The 23,213-nt window shown below is 39.0% G+C and overlaps 1 protein-coding gene across 2 annotated transcripts in view; it reads right to left on the reverse strand.

The window, feature by feature from the left end:
• LOC124555151 (spermatogenesis-defective protein 39 homolog) overlaps positions 1-23,213 on the reverse strand; it is a 121,544-nt gene that overhangs the window by 1,836 nt on the left and 96,495 nt on the right. For both annotated transcript variants that reach the window (XM_047128969.1, XM_047128968.1), the window contains exons 10-11: positions 19,679-19,855; positions 4,220-4,324 (exon numbers count right to left, since the gene is read on the reverse strand). In XM_047128969.1, the coding sequence (XP_046984925.1) occupies positions 4,220-4,324; positions 19,679-19,855 (282 nt within the window). The remainder of the gene's footprint in view (positions 1-4,219; positions 4,325-19,678; positions 19,856-23,213) is intronic.

A 23,213-nucleotide genomic window follows, 5' to 3' on the forward strand; every position in this document is an offset into this window, starting at 1 on the left:
TTACCACTTATAGTTATATTTAAGTATATTGAAAAATGTGATTAATATAGTGGTTTTATGTTCATTATAAGAAACAATAAGACAGATGGAGAGATACGGGAGGGTTCCAAGATCATTAAGGAAACAGTTACTATGCAATGTTTTGTTATCTATTTGTTGTTTCCCCGTGTAAATCACATTTTCTACGGCAAAGTGGGATATTAATGGTGTAGTTAACCAATGGTTCAATTCGTAGTGGACACACAGAAACAGATGAAATACCTGGAACAGACACATTGTGGAGTTTCAGCTCAGTTCACCCAGTTTCTCACTTCCTGTCAAAGTGAAACAAAGAGGATGCATGCAATGCAAGACTCATTTGTGAAACTTGGCTTTCTTAATAAAAGAGAATGTTAGCCACAAACTCAAGCATGCAATGTGACGAATATCGGTCTATATAATTAAAGTATAAGTCATTAGGGAGGTTAATTTGCCACAAAAATGAAGTGTTGGTCAAAAGACTACAAAAAATGAAACAAGTAGATTTCACAGAATTCAGCACATGGAATGAAGAAAGACTAGGGTTTAACATGTTGGAGTTGGTGCACAAATTCAGACTGGGCAAGAATCTGAATGAGACTGGCCGTGTTATTTTCAAAGGGAGCGTCGTGGCACTCATCTTAATGATTTGGCGAAGCCACAGAAAACCTAAATTTGGATTGCTAGATGGAAATTTGAACCACATTCTCTCCATATATGGCCACTATGCCACCTCACTCAGTATCATAACATGAAAAGGGTGAGTAATGTTGATACTGAAAGCTTTTATCAGGTACCTAATGATATAAAATGCTTGAGAAATAAATAAAAGGAAACTCAAATAGGTAAATACCCTTTAAGCAAAAGCAAAATATTTATTTAGAAACCTCAAATTTAAGTAGTAGCAAAGAACTGCGGACTTATCTCTATCATTAAACTAAATATTATTAGTCCTATATGCACACATCCATATATAGTCAGCCTGTAGGAATAAATTTAAATGTAAACTACATGGTCCACCACCTACATTCAACATCAATGTGCAATAACCACACTCAGACAGCAGGTGGCCGCACTAGCAATGGAGAGTATATATAGTGTGGGGATGTGTATGCGGAAGACAGTGCAGTTGTTGTAGAGTGTGGAAATGGAGTGATTTATCTGACGTCCAAAAGGGCATGCTCATTGGCTTTCAGGCAAAGGGTGGGAGCAATTCTGAAACAGCTTTGTAAGCAAACCGTGCATGACAAAATAGTGCTACCCAAAACCCATGTTAAGACGATTGTGGGGCACCATGGGCCATACATGACAGGGGTAAACAGTGGTTTTGGAGATGTTTACAGGCGAATAGACATCCAACTGTTAAGCAACTGACCGCCCAGATGAAGCAAGGTGCTACCAACAGTGTCTCCTCAATGCCTGTTCAGCAAATGTTATGTGAGCCTGGTTTACACACCCATGCTGACTGCTGTTCAGTGACAACAAAGGCTGGAATTAGTACACCAATGCTGCAATTGGATGTCCACTGGGTGTGGACAAGTGGCCCCTTCAGATTAATCACGATTTATGCTCCATCGGACAGATGGCCATTGATGTGTACGGCGTGAATGTGATCTTTTCATTCTGGAAGGCACAATGGATCAACACAAGTATGTATCTATCCTTGGGGATAACGTCTACCCACACATGAAATTTGTTTCCCCTGTGATGATAGCATCTGCCAGCAGGAAAATGCAACAAGTAATGTACATTGCAGTGTACATGCATGGTTTGAAGAGCACCACGATGAGTTTACCATACTCCCCTCACCATCAAACTGCCTAGATTTAAAAGGAATCAAGAATCTGTGGATCAACTTGATCAGACAGTTCACGCCATGGATCTTCAACTGAGAAACGTAGCGCATCTGGCCACAGCACTAGAGTCGTCATCGCTCCACATCCCTGTCTGTACCTTCCAGAACCTTACTGACTCCCTTCCTGCACATCTTGCAGAAGTCCACGCTGCAAAAGGTGGTTGTAAAGGCTTTTCACATGTGGTCACATTAATGTGACTGGACAGTACACAGTTTAAACAACATAGAACGAGATGTTAGTCCTGGTGAGGGGCCTGAGGTTTTAAGGGGGGACAGGAGGTCAGTTTGCATCACAAGAATGGAATCTTGATTGCAGATGCTGTACGTGGAGGTGTCAGACAGTTGGCATTAACCCTTGCTTACATACTCCCAGTCAAGTGATAAATCTATATCACTTCTCACCCCATCCAAACCATGCTACACCACCTTTTACCTTTTTCTCAAGATCCAGAAACCCAATAACCCTGACCGTCCCATAGTTGCTGGCTTCAAAACACCCACTGAACATATATCTGCCTTAGTTGAACAACACCTGCAACCTATAGCACAAAGACTTCCTTGCTATATTAAAGGCACCAACCATTTCCTTGATCATTTGACATCTACAGCCATCCCACTCTCACCACACATCTTGCTTGTCACCATTGATGCAACCTCTGTCTACACTAACATCCCCTACATACATGATTGAGTTGAGTTGACTTGGTGGAAGGGACTGAACGACGAGGTCATTGGTCTCATCGGATTAGACAATGATGGGAAAGGAATGCGGCTGTGCCCTTTCAAAGGAACCATCCCAGCATTTGCCTGAAGTAATTTAGAAAATCACGGACAACCTAAATCACAATGGCCGGATGTGGGATTGAACTGTTGTCCACATACATGGTCTGTCTGCTGCTGAACATTTCCTCAATTAGCACCCACCTGATTCCAAACCTATGATGCCCTTCCTGCTCATCTTAATCAACATATACTAAGCAACAACTACTTTAACTTTGAAGATCTACAAACAAATCAGAGACACAGCCTTGGGAACCAAGATGGTTCCCCCCTATGCCAACCTTTTCAAGAGTTGCTTGGAGGTAGCTTTCCTGCGATCTGAAGCCTTCAGCCCACAGTTTGGTGATGACTGATGACATCTTTACCATGTGGAGTCACGGTGAGGCTGAACTGTTAAAATTCTTGCAATCTTTAAATACATTCTCCCAGTTCAATTTCACATGGTCTTATTCCAAACCCTATGCCACTTTCCTTGATGTTGACCACATTCTCACTGAGGGTCAGCTATTCTTTACAGACTCAGGAGACTCTTTATGGTAATACACCACCATTCCCTTCTCTGATTTCATTAGACGTAGCTACCCCACCAGCCTAGTTCAAAAGCAGATTTCCCGAGCCATCACATCAAATCCTGGTACTGCCAATCCCTCCAAAAAAATAGCTTACAAGTACACCTCTTGTCACTCAGTATTATACTGGTCTTGAATGTGTTAATCAACTATTTTGATGAGGCTACGACTTCCTAAAATCATGCCCTGAAATGAGATCCACTGTGTCTAACATTTTGCCCACCACACCAAGAATAGCTTCTTGTCACCCTCCCAATCTCTGCAATATCATTTTCAGACCCTATGCTCCTTCTACACTCGTTTCCCTAACCTATGGTTCCTACCCCTGCAATCATCCTCACTATAAGATTTGTCTTATGTACCTCCTACCACCACCTATACCGGTCCTGTAACTGGCAAAACATATACGACCAAAGGGAGATTCACCTGTGAAATGACATGTCATGTACCAGCTGTTATGTAAACACTTTTTGGCTTTTTGCATTGTCATGACTACCACCAAGTCATTAGATAGGAAGAATGGCCATAGGGAGAGAGTGTATACTGGCTACACACAATATCCTACTGCAGAGCATGCTCTGCAACATGGCAGTAATGACCTTGGTGTCTGTTTCCCTGGATCCTTCATCCAGACACCAGTTTCTCAGAACACAGCACGTGAGTACTGGCATTACAACAGGTCCTTGATTCTTGCCACCTACCTGGTCTTAATTTACATTAATTTATTCGGTACCTGTATTTCTTTCTTCACTCCCGCTTCCGAAAGCTTGCAGATTTCTATACCGGTACATTTACATGTGTGTTCTACTGCCACTGCTTGGTGAGTAGATTTTTTATCTATGCAATTACATTACATTTTCTACAGTTGATTATTTTTGTTGATATACTATTCTACATTATTATTTATGGAGGACACATGGAACATGTTACTAACTGAAATAAATTAGCTATGGCTCATATTTTGAAACAGAAACAATACACCACGATGGCTACTTACTGAAGACTGAAGGGCACCCTCAGCGTAAGAGTAGTCATCTGACTGAGGATCTAATATGGCTTTGTAACTAATTAGTGATTGCCTGTCTCGTTGTTCAGTAAAGATCTGGAAAAAGAACAAAAAAATATATAGTTTACTGTATGTTACACAACTGCTTTGTTTTTAAATGCATTACAACAAAATTGTGTTAAGTAACTGCTTTATTTTTAAATGTATAACTAAAAAATATCAACTGGTCTACTTATGTTACTCTGAACTCTGACCTAGTAACTGTTGATCAATTGTGAAATTTTAATTTCTCACTTTACTGTGGATGCTTGGATTTATTTGCACACAAAACAACTTGCCTACTAATATATCCTCCATTCTACACTATATTGGCACTAGAATCATGTTTCTTAAATAGAGTAAAATCACATTAAATGATATAGACTTAAGTGCAAGTAAAATACAGGAGATTTTTATTGTGTGGAGTTTGAGTTATTATGGATATTTCACATAGAATGAAGCCATAAAAATAAAATAATATGCCCCAATATGCCTACATCTTTGGATGATTATTGTAGACAGATTGCAAGACTGTGTTGACTATATGACCTGTCCCTGTGTGTGTAAATGTGAAATGGTGAATGAACAATATGATACAATATACCATTGAGCAACATGTATTACCGTGCATACGTATTAGCACAGATAGCGTCTTCTATCAAGGACAGCGTTTTTTCACTTGGTATCATAGCTTCCTTATTCACTAAATCTGTCCCTGCATGGATGTCTTGAGGGTGTGCTGAAAGGACAACTATATTGGATGCAGCCTCAAATGGTACAAATATCATGGGGGATCACTGCAGTTTCTGTGCTATACATTTTTTATGAATGAGGATGCCAGGTCATCATGTAGCTGTCAAATGGGTCAACTACTTTTAACACTTCAAGTCATCCATAATCTATAGAGGCACTGAACTGTAAGGTAACTTTTTTAGTATCTACTGATATACACAAGTAATTCGCAAATGTGTGGTATCTTCCCAAAACTAAAAGAAAGTATAATGATCAAACAGAAGAATAACTCTCCAACATAATGGGAGATTTGATACCAACAAGTTTTAACAAGAAGTGTGATACTTGTGTTAAGCACTAAAAAAGATCATGCCTGAAAATAACCCAAGTGCTGCCCTCTTTTCACAATGAGGGAAAGAAGATTAGTGTTTAACATCCTGTTGATGATGTCAGTAGGGACAGCACAGAAACTCAGAGTGGGGAAGGATGTGAATCGAAACTAGCCATGCCTTTCCAAAGGTAATATGCCATGATTCACCTGAAGAGATCTAGGGAAATCATGAAAAACCTAAATCTGCATGGTTAGAAAGGGTGTCAAACTGTAATCATTCCAAATATGACTACAGTGTTCCACCACTGTGCCATGTCAGAAGGTTCACCATAATGGAATGCATCAATTATAAGACTGATGACCTTAGAAGTTAAGTCCCATAGTGCTCAGAGCATCAATTGTAACATGTAGAATGGAAGTTATATCCTATAAACTACACAATGATGAAACTTCAATGGAAGGGAAAAGAGAGAAGACAATTGTAACTTGCATGATAGATTCAGTTGATTCAAATGTCTTTTATGGCATGACTGCAATGTACCAAAACCAGGTTGCTGGTACAAGAAAACATGGCTTACTATCTTCTTGCCAACACATATCACCCCAACATTGTTTGAATGTCTCCATGGAATAGACGTTAGTGGTACAATTGGAGAAAAAAAAAAAGGGATGGTTTTGTGGTGCCACAATCCCTGTACACTATATGGCTATTTAAATACAAATCATTAACTCATTCAAGACTGCAATGTAAAAAATATGGAAATTTACAAAAATAAATATGTACTACTTGACAACTAGTAATGAAGTAACAAGTAACATACCCTATAATGTGCAAGTTACAACAAAAACCCAAAATTTGTTCTATTTGACGCATTTATTCTGATAACATATCACAAAGAAATGATGCTGTAGGCAATAATAAAAACTGTAATTGAAATCTAATATTAAATATAAGACAAACATAAAAATACATCTAGAATTAATTAAACTTTTGCCCATTTTCTTTAGTGAGGCAGAAGCTACAACTGACCAAAAGATTTAAAGATGTAATCAAGTTTTGGAAAACACTGTGATGGGAAATTATAATTATACCAAGATTCCTAGTACTTTCACAAAATCTTCTGAATTCATATCTTTCGTTATTCTGGTGTGAGAACTTAATAAACACAAACCTGAAAGACAATTTTCATCGACTGTGCTCCCCAGCTATGTCTTCAATAACCTGCGGTGTTAAATGATCTGTCAGCAAGGTACATTCTTGGTGGAACTGACATCAGGAAGTCACATGGTGAAACGTGTTCTTTTTCATATCTAGCCTCTGATCACATACCTTTCCATCCTGTAGGTGCACATGACTTGGGTAATGTTCAATAGTCAGCAACACGAAATAGGGATAATAGACTAGATTAGCAATTGGGAGGGCAACTGATTAAATTACCATCAATTTCTCCTCACCTGGGCCACTCAATGTTGGTGCTGATAAGGATTAGGATTATAATTATACACACTGAAGCTATTACTCCTGTCTAATACAACAGTCATTTCAGGGTGGCTGAAGATGAGTGTTAGTTTCATCCCCTTCACTTGAGAGGATCAAAAGGTTGATTTAAAATAGTATACTAATGAGTTTAAATAGTACACAACTGGATGGACTGGGAAAGTATATCTCAAGAAAAAAATATTTATTTTTGGAGTCTATATTCTATATTTAAGACTCAGAATTTACAATTATTGCCTAAAGTATAGTATGCCACCGTAAGTCCACCATTGGAACCTCAAAGTAGCAGGCATTGCCACTGTCACCTTTTGATGCAGACAGATATCGTAGAATGACAAACTGCAAGTGTTGCACTGCTCACAGTTAGCCTGCTGGAAGCTTGATGAGCATCTTGCCATGAAAAGACTTTTCGTACATTTTACTTGTGTTTCATTTTCAGCACTGTCGCCAGAGCATTGAAGTACCTTTCTTGTTGACTGCATTATTTTGTACTTGTGAAGAAACTCACAGTTCTTTTGTGTGTGACTGGTAGCCATGAGGTTCTCTATTTCCATTTCAGTGCTACAATTCTATACTTTGACTATCCTATACATTATCTTGTTTATCTGGGGGGGGGGGGGGGGGGGAGGGGTAAGGGGGGTAGGAGGGGAGGTAGAGTATCTCAGCTTCATTAAATGAGTTTCTTCTGCATGAAACTTTTGGCTTAGTTGGAAGTTTAGTAAGAGTTATGAAGATAAATATTTTTGGGCATCAGTAATCACATGCATTTTAGGTACTGTGTCTTTATGTTTTTCATGTTGGTAAAGTGCTTCTATTTTGTCAGCTGCGTAATAAGAAACTGCATGAGGTCCTACTATAAAGCAAAAGAGCGAATGTGGGATTCTGAGGTGGTTGCATTTTATGTATTTTGTACTTGTGGAAGCGATTACACTGAAGTGAGCATTTTTATATTTGACATTTTTAAAATGGAAATGAATGAAAATTAGAGTCCACTATCTCATGCAAAATGACTAATTTCACTTCTTGTTTTGCGTATCTTTCTGCTTTCATCATCCGTACAGCAGTGAGATACAACGTCTTTGCGGTAACACTGTGAATATTCAGCTTATTGTTGAGTGAAGAGTCCACAATCAGAAGTACAGGTAATCTGTTAAATGATTGTTTAAAAGATTAAGGAAACAGACAAGTTTTCCCATTTCCAGTTCTGTATTTGTTGCTTCCTTTTATCTCTGTGTTTCGATATTCAGTTTTCACATGTCCATACACAGTTCATAAATATGTAATATCTATGATTGGTAACTGGTTAAAATCCAGTCTTATTAATTTTCTTTTACTCTTCTTATGTTGAAGTGTCATACGTTATCTTTACATTTTGTAAAGCTGCAGAATAACGAAGTGCAGTAGATGAAAATTCTTCTGATGAGATTTTTGTGGAATATACATTGCACTATTAACTGATAGGAGCTGAATCTTTCTATTTCTAACTCTGTATGTTGGTCAGCCATATTACAAAGTTCCTCCTATGATGTCACAAATTTCGTCTGTCTATTTTTTGGTTATTGGAAACACTCTTCAGATTTCTTATATTTTACGTGTTATGTGTTCTTTGGAAGTGGAAAGGTTATAATGTATCAAGATTCCCTTGCAATCTAAAAATCTAAAACTTATCTGCTAGCTGCCTGGAAGTGTGACAACCATAATTACATGTGTCAGAGGATTCACAAAGTTTCTCTCTGGAGCCACCTCTCATAATTGTTGAGAATCTTATTTTGCTGCTAAGCATAGAATGTGAAACCCATATTTCCACAGAATCTATACTGAGAACATTTTCAATGCTTTATGTTGATATACGAGCCTGAAATTACACTAATAACTTAAACAATATTCTGTATCTGGCAAATTTTTACCATAAAAGGATCTGAAAATTGAGAGGATGGAAATAAATAAGGCCTGAAGGGACCGACTGTGATACTGATCATGTCATTGTCGACCACACATGGTGTGCCACATGCCTTTCACAACTCTGTGGAAGAGGATTCATGTAAATGGGACTCAAGTGTGCCACCCACACACACTCTAGAGCACATCGTCTTTCTATGAGTGGTGCTAAAAGGCCACCAGAGCATGCCGTCCTCCCTTCAACTCTGTGCATGCAGATTTAAGTCTCCATGTGTCTTAAGATGCTGAACATGGAGCTCCGCCAGATTTCCGAAGGCTTCGGATGAGACAACTACAACAACTATAACCTATCAAGACACTACTGACATCCAGAAATAGGCAATTCCGTTATTGGATGAGCACTAGTATGGGACAGAGAAGGAAGAGATTCAAAGTTATGTATAATTCAAATTACCTTGTATAAAGTGTAAAAATTACACTCATGTTTTACTCATTTACTGAATGTCTGTAGAGTCTACACCACCTCTTTACAACTATCAACACAACAGACATTTCTGGGACTCAGGCCATGTCCACTATGGATCCATGGAACAGGATTGTGTGTCACCTATAATCAAATTAATCAACTTTTTCCCAGCAGTTTCAAAATTATTGAAATTTACTGTTTATTTTTCTACTATTTTCATATTCTATTGAAGTGTGTGGAATATTTTTTGTATAAAATGGCAACCACAGGAGAGACATCACACACTGCACTTATTTAGTTTCAGAGCCAACAAATACAAACATAATTGTTGAGCATTACCAGACTGCTGGATGCACAACAAGCCCAGCAGCAAAGTACGGCTGAAGCACAGAATTCCTGTGTTCAAGTGCTGCCTCCTTCCTTCTGTTCTTTCAGAGCAAAACAAGATGACTGGGTGGAAAACCAGTTGCAGTTGGAGCAACATTTTGTAGCCCATAAAATCTCATGTGGCCCACAACATCCTTTCTTTTTTCCAGGGCAAAAGTGAACATATTTATATTGTGTAAGAAGCTGTTTCCTCAAGCAGAGCCCAAACCCTACTCTATGAGGAAGTCATTAGCAAAACTGATGAATTTTTTGAGTCACAGACTCATGTAGCTGCTGCTTGTTCCAAATATTATCGTAGGCATTATCACAGCAATCAATCTCATAAGGAATGGATCACTGAGCTCAAGGACATGATTAGGAATTGTAAATTTAAATGTGCATGTGAAGTTTCATTTCATGATCAAATGCTTTGTGATGCAATTATTCAGAACTTTACTGACAGCATAATATGGGCTGAGAGTTTAAAGCATCACAAGCCTGGTCTCACTGATGTACTCAAAATGATTGTCTCTCAGGAAGTGCAAGACTTTGTGGAACTAAACCCTAACATGCTTGTTGTTGCAACACTAATTGAGGATAGTACTAAGCAGGCACAAATGTCCTTCTCTTTATAGATTTGCAATCAAAGTACACTGTTTCAGTTAGTCTCTGGTGCTTCAGTCACTTTAATTAAATGGAACAGATATGAGCATCTGTGGCATTCTAAGCTACAGAAATCACGTCTGCACCTCAAAGTCTACAAAGGTGAAAGTACCTCTGTTTTTAGGACATGTACTTTGCAAGCAAAATATAAAAATGTGATTACATTAGTGGCTTTCACAGTAGTTCAGTCATGCTTTAGTATCAATATTTTTGGCCTAGATGCATTTGATTTGTTTGGTCCAGATACTGAAGATGATGTTCATGCTATCGATACTTAAGTGCCTCATGCCAGCATTCACCAATTGCATGAGAAATATGGACATTTGTTAAATGATACATTGGGATATGCAAAGGATTTTCAAGTGCACATGGTGCTCCAGGACAATGCACAACCAAAGTTTTACTGCACACATTTGGCATCTGAAACTATTCTTGATGAAATTGTTCTCAGCTCAACAAATTGGAAGACAATGATGTTTTGAAACCCATTTCTGCAAGTGAATGGACATCTCTTTTAGTTATCACAAGAAAATCAAATGGGAAAATCAGACTACGAGCAAGCTTTAAAGCTACAGCCAACAATCAAACAGTTATTGATTCTTTCCCATTTTGAGGAGCTTATGGATCACCTTGCAGGTGGACGAGCCTTTCCTAAAATTGATTTAGCTGATGCGTACCTTCTACTTCCCCTGGATGGGGAAATGAAAAAGATACCTGCTGGTCAGTATATTATTATTATTATTATTATTATTATTTCTATTTTTCTCAGACCTTAGGTCTGGTTAAAAATGGAAAGTGACGCGGACCTTCATCAAGCGTGACTTCCTTTTAACTGTACGGTATATGTTACATTGTATTTAGGAACCTTCGGGTTATTGAACACATATCAATAATTACGGATTTCTGTAGTTGTATGTATACGTTTGGATGTAGCTGTATTGTGTTGATGTACTGGTGGATATTGTATGGTATGACTCCTGTAGTTGATAGTATAATCGGTATAATGTCGACTTTATCCTGATGCCACATGTCCTTGACTTCCTCAGCCAGTTGGATGTATTTTTCAATTTTTTTCTCCTGTTTTCTTCTGTATGTTTGTTGTATTGGGTATGGATATTTCGATTAGTTGTGTTAATTTCTTCTTTTTATTGGTGAGTATGATGTCAGGTTTGTTATGTGGTGTTGTTTTATCTGTTATAATGGTTCTGTTCCAGTATAATTTGTATTCATCATTCTCCAGTACATTTTGTGGTGCATACTTGTATGTGGGAACGTGTTGTTTTATTAGTTTATGTTTTATGGCAAGTTGTTGATGTATTATTTTTGCTACATTGTCATGTCTTCTGGGGTATTCTGTATTTGCTAGTATTGTACATCCACTTGTGATGTGATCTACTGTTTCTATTTGTTGTTTGCAAAGTCTGCATCTATCTGTTGTGGTATTGGGATCTTTAATAATATGCTTGCTGTAATATCTGGTGTTTATTGTTTGATCCTGTATTGCAATCATGAATCCTTCCGTCTCACTGTATATATTGCCTTTTCTTAGCCATGTGTTGGATGCGTCTTGATCGATGTGTGGCTGTGTTAGATGATACGGGTGCTTGCCATGTAGTGTTTTCTTTTTCCAATTTACTTTCTTCGTATCTGTTGATGTTATGTGATCTAAAGGGTTGTAGAAGTGGTTATGAAATTGCAGTGGTGTAGCCGATGTATTTATATGAGTGATTGCTTTGTGTATTTTGCTAGTTTCTGCTCGTTCTATAAAGAATTTTCTTAAATTGTCTACCTGTCCGTAATGTAGGATTTTTATGTCAATGAATCCCCTTCCTCCTTCCTTTCTGCTTAATGTGAATCTTTCTGTTGCTGAATGTATGTGATGTATTCTATATTTGTGGCATTGTGAATGTGTAAGTGTATTGAGTGCTTCTAGGTCTGTGTTACTCCATTTCACTACTCCAAATGAGTAGGTCAATATTGGTATAGCATAAGTATTTATAGGTTTTGTCTTGTTTCTTGCTGTCAATTCTGTTTTCAGTATTTTTGTTAGTCTTTGTCTATATTTTTCTTTTAGTTCTTCTTTAATATTTGTATTATCTATTCCTATTTTTTGTCTGTATCCTAGATATTTATAGGCATCTGTTTTTTCCATCGCTTCTATGGAGTCACTGTGGTTCTTCTTCTTCTTCTTCTTCTTGATGACCAAGGTAGGTGGTGCCAGTATGGTGTGTCCATACCACTGAAGTCTCCATTCTTGCATATTTTCATTGACTGGAGCCACTCCAGCCAGTTGTCGGATCATTGTATTGTTGATGTTCTCAACCAGATAAATCCTAATGATCTTCTCAGTAACTGCATTTAAATGACATATAGTGAGTGCTCAGGTAGTATGTAATGCAACTGCCCTCACCATTGTGTGGAGTACCTTTGATTTCAGATGGTTAGATATCTTCCCCTAAAAATTTATGGGAACTACAAGCAGTTCTTGGAAAACTTACTTATTACATTAAATACACTCCAAATGCAGTGCAAACTGCTGCTCATTTGCATTGCCTCTGGCATAAAAATGTTCCTTTCCAATGGACTGGAGAATGTGAACAACCATTTCAAAGGTTGAAAAATGCATTGTTTAGTCATCCATGTCTTATTCATTCTGATCTGCAGAAACCAGTAATATTTACAGCTGATGCATAATAACATGGAATAGAGACAGTTTTATCTCACTAGATTGGTAACACTGAACTGCTTTCACATCTAAGATGCTAAAAAAAGACTGAAGTCAACTACAGTCAGCTGAAAAAGGAAGCTTTAGCTATAGGTGCCATGAAATTTAAATATCTGCATCGCAGAATTTTATGTTTTTTTTGTGACTGACCATAACCTCTCGACTGTTCTTTTCCTCTCAACAAAAGATGTGACCGATCATACAGCAAAGACTCTGCAGTGTAGGTCATTAATTATTTCGAATTACCAAAATAAAATTTTTTATCGCCCAATGGTACAAAATGCTAGCGCAAACATCGTGTCTTGCTTACATATGGGAAGTAATGTGGAATTTGATGCACCAAGAAGGTTCTTGTCTTCAAATTGATCAATCTAATTTGCAAGCACTGCAAGCTTTTCCCACTGTCAGTGGACTCCACAAGGTATTCAACACGATCAGTATGTGATTTCTCAGGTACAACATTTGGATGGGTTGACCTGCAGGTCCGAAATCAATCTTAGATACAGTAGAGCAAAAATACCATTCTGTTCAGAATGGCATAACTGCATTTCATATTCCTAATGAACAAACATGAGTCATGTTTTCCACAACATTGCAGGAAAATGTTTTGACTCATTTACACAGGGAACATGGGGGAACCCTTAAAACTAAGCAGCTAGCATGCCAGCATTTTATATGGCTTGATTTTCGTAAGCAGATTGAATCAATGACTGCCGATTTCCAAGCTTGCATGGGCAACCAAGCAGCGCAGTGCAAATGATTTTTCAACTGGCCTCAACCTGAGGGTCCTTGGCACTGAATCCACATTGATTTTGCTGGTCCTTTCCAGAACACAAGCTAGCTAATTATGGTTGATGCATACAGTAGATATGCATTTGTCCTTCTAATGAATTTGACAACTAGCACTTGCACTACCAAAGCACTCGGTTCTCTCCATTGTTTAGAAGGATTGCCACAAACTACCATTTTGGACAATGATTAACAATTCCCCTCATTGCAATTTCAACAGTTTTGCCAACAAAATGGACTCAGCATGTCCAAATTTCTCTGTTCTCTAATCAGACAAATGGTGAAACTGAACACTACATTTACACTTTAGAGGGGCAGATGTCCAAACTTTGTGTTTCGCAGTGGAGGGAAAATGCTTTTTTGTTGTTTCTCATCATCTATCTTACTCTGCCTTTTCACAACATGTTGGCAGAATTATTACATGTTCATCATCAGCGCACTTTACTGCATTTCTTTCATCCTCAACACCCTGCTTTGGATGCCAACTTCGCTATAAAGTTCCAAAGTTCCACACAAAGGACAATGTTTTCTATCATGAATAAAACAAGCCTCATAACTAGGAACTTGGTATCGTCACTCAGATGACTGGCCAAGCTCATTGTACTAATCAGGTCAAAAAAAGGCACTCATCAATGGCTCAAATGGCTCTAAGCACTATGGGACTTAACATCTGAGGCCATCAGTCCCCTATATTTAGAGCTACTTAAACCTAACTAACCTAAGGACATCACACACATCCATGCCCGAGGCAGGATTCGAACCTGTGAGCGTAGCAGCCGCGTGGTTCCGTACTGAAGTGCCTAGAACAGCTCGACCACAGTGGCCGCACACCCATCAATGGAACCACAACTAACTTCGTATTTGTGATTCTCGTGATTCTCCTGTAGACTTTCATTTTTCAGAAATACTGCCTGCAACCTTGACTGCAGCCCCTAAGTAGCCTTTGACAGTTCCTAATGTTAGGGCTCATTGTTTGACAGATGACTCCAAGAATGAAACTGTAAAGAAGACTGAATATAAAAGTCTCACATAGCTCACTTTTAAGTCATGCAAGTGAGATGAAATAATAAGGTTACAAGAACTCAGAGGTGAGGTATGGTGAACAAACAATTCATCAATTTAGAAAATGGAACACTACATCTCTACTCTGCAAACCACTGTGAAGTATATGGCAGACGGTATTTCCCGTTGTACCACAGAGTAATGATTTTTCTTGTTCCATTCACATAAGGAGTGCAGCAAGAATGATTGCTTAAATGCCTATGTGCACACTGTAATTAGTCTAATCTTGTCTTCACTGTCCCTATGTGAGTGATATGTATGGGATTGTAGTATATTCTGAGATTCCTCAGTTAGCCCTTTGGTTGCTGCAGCTGCACGACTGGCTCGTCATGTCGAGCACACCCTTGAGGTTGCCTAATCCGTTTACCTGCACTAATGGCCATCTCCACAGGTTGCTGTCTGTGCCTGACCTCTTCGCTCGGCAGACTTCACCCTGTGCTGAGTATTTCTGGAGCCATGGCAGTTGTGACTGTCTGGCAGTCTGAGTGCGATCACCAATGTTACAAACACAGTGTATCTGGATATTTATTCCATAGCTTTGAATCGGAAGATGAATTGCTCGAGAGACATAATGTACACTGAAACTGCTTATGCTGCTAACATGTAACTCCTCACCAAAGGCTTTCTTTCATTTGCAATTAGTTCTTGTGCATCATCATAAGGTCTCTGTATACATCTAAGTTTCATTTGGCCCACTGAGACTTAATTATCAGATTTTTGTACGCAACACACACACACACACACACACACACACACACACACACACACACACACATACAAGGTAACATTTCTGTACATAAAAATGAACTGCTGTGGGTTTGTGTCACTAAAACTCAAAAATGGCAATGGCTTAACCGATTTGGATGATTCCTCTTTTTTTTTTTTTTTTTTTTTTTTGCAATTGTTAAGGCAAGGTTTGAATTAAAGAAAAGTTTGGAAAAGTTGCCTAAAAATTGGAAAATTCTGGAGCTTTTTTCTATGGGATTTTCATGATTTTCATTATTCATGACTAAAACGATCAATATGAATAATTCTTTTTTTTGTTTTGTTGATTATGATCTTGGACTTCAAGCAACCAGTCTGTGTTTGTCAGTATGGACTGGATGATTCAAATGTTTGTACATAATATGTTTGTCAGCACAGTAATTCACCTGGAGAGGCTCTTCAAGCTCAGATAATTCTGGGTTTTTATTTATTTATTTTTATGCGCTGTTATATTTCCCATCCTTCTTTCTCATCCGGGATTTGGACCGATATTGGCAAAGTTAAAATTTATTTACTAAAATGGTATCTGTTCTGTCGGACATGTCCGAAAGAACAGATACCATCCTAATAAATATATAGTTAAGGCTCACCAGCCACTTGACCATCTTCTTCTTCTGTGTGAACGCACAAACAGTACCCGAACTCTTACAGGAATCAGCAATGTGCCGCGAGTAATGAGTATAATTGGCGGGGGCACTATGAATGTAGTGCGGGACGATACGTTGAGAATGTGGGTTTCGCGGAGGTGTGCCCGAGATAAATCCCTGCAGTCGCGCTATCCTCTGTGTCCTTGGTGGGTCAGATGGATAGAGCATCTGCCATGTAAGCAGGAGATCCCGGGTTTGAGTCCCAGTCGGGGCACACATTTTCATCTGTCCCCGTTGACGTATGTCAACACCTGTAAGCAGCTAAGGGTGTTCATTTCATTAAAGTTACATTTTTTTTATTTTTGCGCTTATTTTCAATTTCTTTGTTTTTTTAACTTTTTTATTTTTAAATATTTTTTTTCAGAAGTAAGGGCCTGATTTCATCTTTCAGATGTATCAACGTGGCTGAAAGTTTTTCTTTGTGTGATATGTTTCGAAATGTGGTATAACACACAAGGGGACATTGCATGTTTTGCATTCATATTTTATTTCTTGGCACAAATTCTGTTTTGCACAGACTGCATATCTACACCATTGTCCGTGTTTCTTGGACTGGTCACTTGGAATGACATCTGAAAAGTGCCCTCCAGCAAAGCGCAGAGCATTCCCGTCATCAGAGTGTCTTCATTTCCCATCTCTTCTCCAAGCTGTAGCAAATTTTTACACAAGTTCTCATACCAGACAAATGAAAATCTGCTAATGGTATTTTTCTCCCTGTTACCAATCTGTGAAGAGTGTGATCATTCAAAACACACAGGTCTACAACATGGGGGGAAAAAAAAAAAAAAACACCAGGATATGTCCATGTTCACGATATGGTTTCATTACTGTTGCCACTATGTCACCGGATTTCTCTAATTTATGGACTTCAATTTCTGGTGTTGTGCCTGTGTATACAATGAAATCCAAGATGTATCCAGTTTTACAGCCACTCAACACAATTGCCTTGATTCTGAATCTTCTTTGTTTCAAAGGAATGAATTGTTTACAAGATAAGCGACCTTTGAACAATAATAGGCATTCATCGACACAGACCTTTTTTTATGGATTAAACACACTATGTTTCAAAGGAATGAATTGTTTAAAAGATAAGCGACCTTTGAACAATAATAGGCATTCATCGACACAGACCTTTTTTTATGGATTAAACACACTATGTAATGCAATACAAACTGTTTCAATTATTCTCCTAATTTTAAACCAACTGTTATCTTCACAGTTGGGAGTTGTCACTAAAATGCAACATTCTCAAAAGTAACATAAAACTGTCATGGGACATAATTTCACCGAAAACTGGAGCACTCAGAAGTACATCTCAACTTTTTAACATGGCGCATGAGAAGCAAAATACCAGTGAAGCAATACAGTTCCTCAAAACCAGTATCTTTCCAAGTGGGCAGTCAAAAATGAACTCATTCTGACGTATTTGCCACGATAAAAGTGTAAAATCAGTTTGTTTCAAGTGCTATAAATTTCATCAGATTTTCTGATTGAAATAGCATGAAAAAGGATAGAAAGCTTGAATCAGGTGCTAGTTGGCAATCATGTCCTGAAGATGAGTCATCAAATGCATGTAGTGTTGGACTGAAATCGTGCTTTTGCCAATCAAATTTGTCATTAAGGTGTGGCCTTTTACGGATTGAATCATCTTCACTTTCAGAATCTGAAGAAGAACTATCCTGATGAGCTCTACTAGGTGAAATACGTAGATGTGTGTTACTATGAGATCCTTCTGAATCATCAGCATCATTATCATCATCATCTTCATCATTATCATCACTAAAGTCATTCAAGATGACAAACTAACTATCACTGTCACTGTCACCCCTGGTGATCTCTTTGTTAGTGCAACCACGGTGACATGCCATTTATTGGGGAACTCAAAAGTGATAGCAGTCTAAAAATCCTGACGAATGAGCAGAAAGCTACACGACACCAAAAAAGCAGAATGCAGATGATCACATGAACCAACTAGCACGGATGTCGAACAGCAACTGTGAAATCCGACGGAAACACTGCTGAAAACTAAACAACAACACGGAAGCACAATGCAAATGATCATGGGGAACCAGCTAGCATGAATGTCAAACAGCAACTGTGAAATCTGACAGAAATACTGCTGAGTGGCTACAGACATCTACAGGACCACAGGTAGTAGAACTAACTGACGGTAAAAGCCATCACTGGGGGGCCAACCAGGCTGTGACAGTGAATGCAGCACTAATGGGAAATACCACTGCAGCGGCTAACAATCTCTACAGCCCTTGTGGAAAGGTGAAGGATGGCGGGATTTCATGTCTGCAGCACTCAAAGCGTTAATACAGTTTCCTGAAACTTTATACGTAGGCTTCATGAGATGAATGGTATCTATCGTCAAGTGTCTGCCAATTCATGATTGCTATCTTTTCCCTCCTCTCCAAACAAATCTGTGACCATTCGTGCTGCCATTTTTTTTGTGTATGCCCAACATGTCTGGCTAGCCTTATTTGGTATACATACCACAAATTTCAGCAATACTCTAAGATGGGTCACATGACTGATTCATAAGCAGTCTCCTTTGCACGTGGATTGCATTTCTCCAGTGTCCTAGCAATAGACCTAAGCCAACCACCTGCTTTACCTATGACTAAGGCTATGTGATCATTTCATTTTATATCCCTGCACATTGTTACACTCAGGTTCTGTATGAGTTAACTGATTCCACATGTGACTCATTGATATCGCAGTTGTAGGATGCCACAATTTTATGTTTTGCAAGGAGTAAAGTTTTAAATTTCTAAACATGTAAAAGAAGTTGCCAATCTTTGTACCAGTTTGAAATCTTACCAAGATTTGACTGAATATTTGTGCAGATGTTTTTTCACACAGCACATAATTACTGATAACTGTATCATCTGCAAAAAACCTGAGTTTACTTTTAACAATGTCTGTTAGGTAATTAATACACAACATGAACAGCAAGGGTCCCAACACACTTCAATTAAGTTACTTCTACATTTGTCACTGATTCTCCATCCGTGATAAGATGCTGCCTCCTCCCTTCCAAGAACTCCAAAATCCAGTCACAAATTTCATTTGATACCCAACACAATTATACTTTCATTAATAAGTGTTTGTAGAGGGAGAACCTGTATAACTGTATGTAGTTGTCCACATCATGGAAAACTGTAAATATATAAAACCAGAACTAAATCTAAAATAACTAAGGACAGCCTTTACTAAAGTTAAACCCATCTCTGTCTGTTACATCATAATTTGACAATACATACTATGTTCCTCACTTTGAGATTATCAGTGTATCACGTACATCTTTGGCATAAATATTCTTCAGTTTGGGATCATTAATGTACCACATGTACTCTTAGAATACAATTACAAAGACACATTATTGAACGAAGGAAAAAAATCTGTGCAATAAGGACTGCATTAGAAGTACGGTAGTTTCATAGAATTTCAGTGTCTACTCACATCAATAACAGTTCTGTGGCATTGTAGTTTACGAGCAATGTTTAGTCGTTTCCCAGTATTGTCTATGAAAGCCAAATATTTACACAGTACATCATTTGGTGCACCAAGTTCGTGAAGCTTCAACATAAGCGGCTCCACAGGAACAGCAGTCTTCAATTTCTTCCCACCAAGCCAACTCTAAAAATAAAAAAAAGTCCTTTACTCTTCCCATTATATTATAAACAGTACCTCAGCAAACTGTCACATGTACACTAAAGTTAGTTTCAAAAATATTTCTGTTTTTCAATCATCCCATCAACTGTACATACTACTCACATACGGCATAATAATATGACTTACTGAAATGGACAAATAAATGGTATCTCATACTGGGCATTTCAAGGGGAACAATAATGTCTTTGGTGGAATGAAAAAAATGCATATAATCACAAGTAAAAATTTCAGTGAGTGCTATAATTAGTGCAATCTGAACGCTATGAATAAAAACTAGTGATAAGGATAAAAAAAAAAAAGCCTATATAAGTTGATGAAATAAAGCATGTGACTGAAGCAACTATGCGACTATTTAGGACTAAGTGTTCTTACAGTGAGCCATGCAGCCAGTACAGTGAATTGCACTGTGGGGCCACAACACATCAAAATGCAATTTTTTGATAATATGTTATTTTGTTGACTGTTTTCAGTAATGCTAAGATGTCTTTTCCTATGGTGAACAGGGGCACCAGCCACAACATTCATGATAGTTATCATGTGCGGGTCAAAGTAGGCGACACTAGCGCATTCTGTAGCAGCCACGGGGAAATGTCAACTATAAACCCAGATAATCAGGTGACACACGAGGAGCTACAGACCACGGGGTACCTCACCAGGCATCAGCAAAACCACGCTTCCATCCAGTCATGAGAGAATGGGGGCAGCATGTCTTTTCCTGAAGATAACTATTTAATCTAATCCAGGGACCACTGAGGACACTTCCCATCAGTGAGAGCAAGTCAAGTCATGTGCCAACTGCTTGGAGACCATCACTTAAGCACTTGTCAGTGTGCCATCAAAGAAGACTGTGTCACACCAAGAAGTTAGGTTTTGTAGTAGGCAATAGTTCAAGTGGTAGTTTTTTCCTGTTTTAGTTCTGGCTCCCAGAACTGTATTTAATTGGAATTGCTAAAGACATGTGGGCAATTTCTTGTTTCCCCCAGTAACCACTAGTTCTTTGCAAGCTAATGAAGCAGCTGTTTGTAACATCTACCAGTGTTCTCCTTAATTAGTAACAAAGTTGGATTTTTCACTGGTGATGAGAATTTTTGAACTGTTAGAACACATGTGCCATGTCCCAGGTACAACACGAACAAGCAGCACCAGTACTGCAAAATGCAGACATTATACATCTGGTGCTGCTCTTACTCCACAGGGTGCAGCAGGAAAATGAGGTCCTAATGGAACAAATTATCACCTTCAAAACACCCACTCCAGTAACAGCGGGGTTAGGTTCCCATCCTGTCACCCGTGTATGTTCAGGTACATCAGTATCACTTCCCTTTCAATCTTTGACAGGAAAATTGAGTCTTGGGCCTAATTCATACACCAATTAGATTAGCACTTTACAGTGTACAATATATGTGGTGATGAGCAGCAGCAAGCCTTCCTATAGGTGAATGCAGGACCTGCAATCTACCACCTTTTACAATAGCTACCTCTCAAAGTGGTGCTGTACCATACGCTTCCTAAAAGAAAAGCTTAGCTGACTATTTCTACACTTAGATAGACTTTGCAGCAGTGCAGCACAAAAATTTTAGCTGCCAAAGTTACATTCCAGAACCTATAGGGAACGAATAGCTAGGCTCCAGGGTCTCTCCCGGGAATTCAGATTTCAATGTTCCAATGACCAATGCAAGCTCTCTTATGAATTGACTGTAGTCAAACATATGATTTTAGGTCATAAACCTGATGAAGGCCTCTAGGAGGATCATCAAAGCTTTCAAACAAACAATCTGGGCAGAAGCTTCTATACAAGACACAGCCCTCGTATTTACCTCCCATCCGGAGTTGGAAGCCTATTAACACCATTTTGTCAGACAAAGACCCTCCCAGGACACATCATTTCAGACTATTACCATCCTGCAAGCAGTGTCCTGTTAGCCACCTGTGACAACAGTGTCGTTTCCACATGCTGACGTGTACCACCTGCAGAGAGTCTGGACATGAGGCTGAAGACAGTCACTCTTCCACTCCAATGTCTGTGGACTGGGCACGAAGTGACTCTGAGGAGGATCTTACACAGCCCAGCTTTCAAGATGTGGCATTTGTATGGACTGTCCTCCCATGTCCATTAAACTGATGTCCATACAGATCAAAAAGGAAACAAACCAGTCATCAATATTGGGTTGTTGGCTACTGCCATCTACTGGATCACATACCAAGCCATTGGGTCTCCTCCACTGCACACTCTCGAGACCACGTTATCTAGTTTTAGTAACGATCTCATTAATGTATGGGATGCTTCCAACCCAGATTCTTCCATGGCACCACAGTAACACCGGCTCCGATTTTGGTGGTGGCAGCCCCAGGAGCATCCAAGATGCTTGGTCTAGACTTCCTTAATGCCTTCAAGATTCATGACACTTATGAAGTAGTCCACGCACTGGGCCTATGCCCCTACACCACCGAACTCTTGGCGAAACTCATGTCAACGTTACAGAAGTCTTCAATGGGTGTTTCCGGATTTTGGGCACATATCTTGCTGTTATCCACTGCAGTCTCAAAATTTTTAAGATCCGCTGCGTCAAGTTTACACTACAGGATAAGCTTTGACTGGAATTGCAACACACCCAGGAAGTTGGCACCCTCACCCCAGTTATGTTTAGTTGTTTAGCCAACGGGCCTTACACATCATGATGGTGGAGAAGTCACAGGGCACCATCTGCATCTGCGCAACTTCAAGGTCACCACCAACATCCAATTTGTGGTAGCCATGTATCCTGTTCTCAAGATCGAGGACATTGTTTCTTGTCTCACCGGAGGAAAAGTGTTAATCAAAATTGACCTTTGGGATGCATAACTCGAATTCGCATTGGATGATGACTCCTGAAAGATTGCTGTTATCAATACTCCAGTTGTATTGTACTAATATACCATGCTCCCATTTGACATTGTCAGTGCCCAAACAAGCTCCAGAGGTACTTGGAGCAACACTTTAAAGATATTGAGTGATGGTGAAACTACCCTGGTGGTATTCTGGTCAGTAGAAAGGATAGGCCGATCTTGCCCTTAACCTAGAGACACTCTTCTCCACATTCATGATGACAAATTTTCACTGTAATCTTGCCAATGCTATTTATTCATCCACCAGGCCGAGTATTTAGGGGACATATTCAGTGCGTTGGGTATCTGGCCTATGCCACAGCATGTGTCCATCATCCAACAATTACAGGTTCCCAGAGACGTGTCCCAGCTAAAGTCCGTATTGGGCCAGCTGAAATGCCACTGGCAGTGCATTCCATATGCCACAACTGTGGAGCTGCTGCCCCACTTCATCAGT

The sequence above is a fragment of the Schistocerca americana genome, chromosome X (assembly GCF_021461395.2).
Source record: "Schistocerca americana isolate TAMUIC-IGC-003095 chromosome X, iqSchAmer2.1, whole genome shotgun sequence".
In the NCBI taxonomy this organism is placed as follows: Eukaryota; Metazoa; Arthropoda; class Insecta; order Orthoptera; family Acrididae; genus Schistocerca; species Schistocerca americana.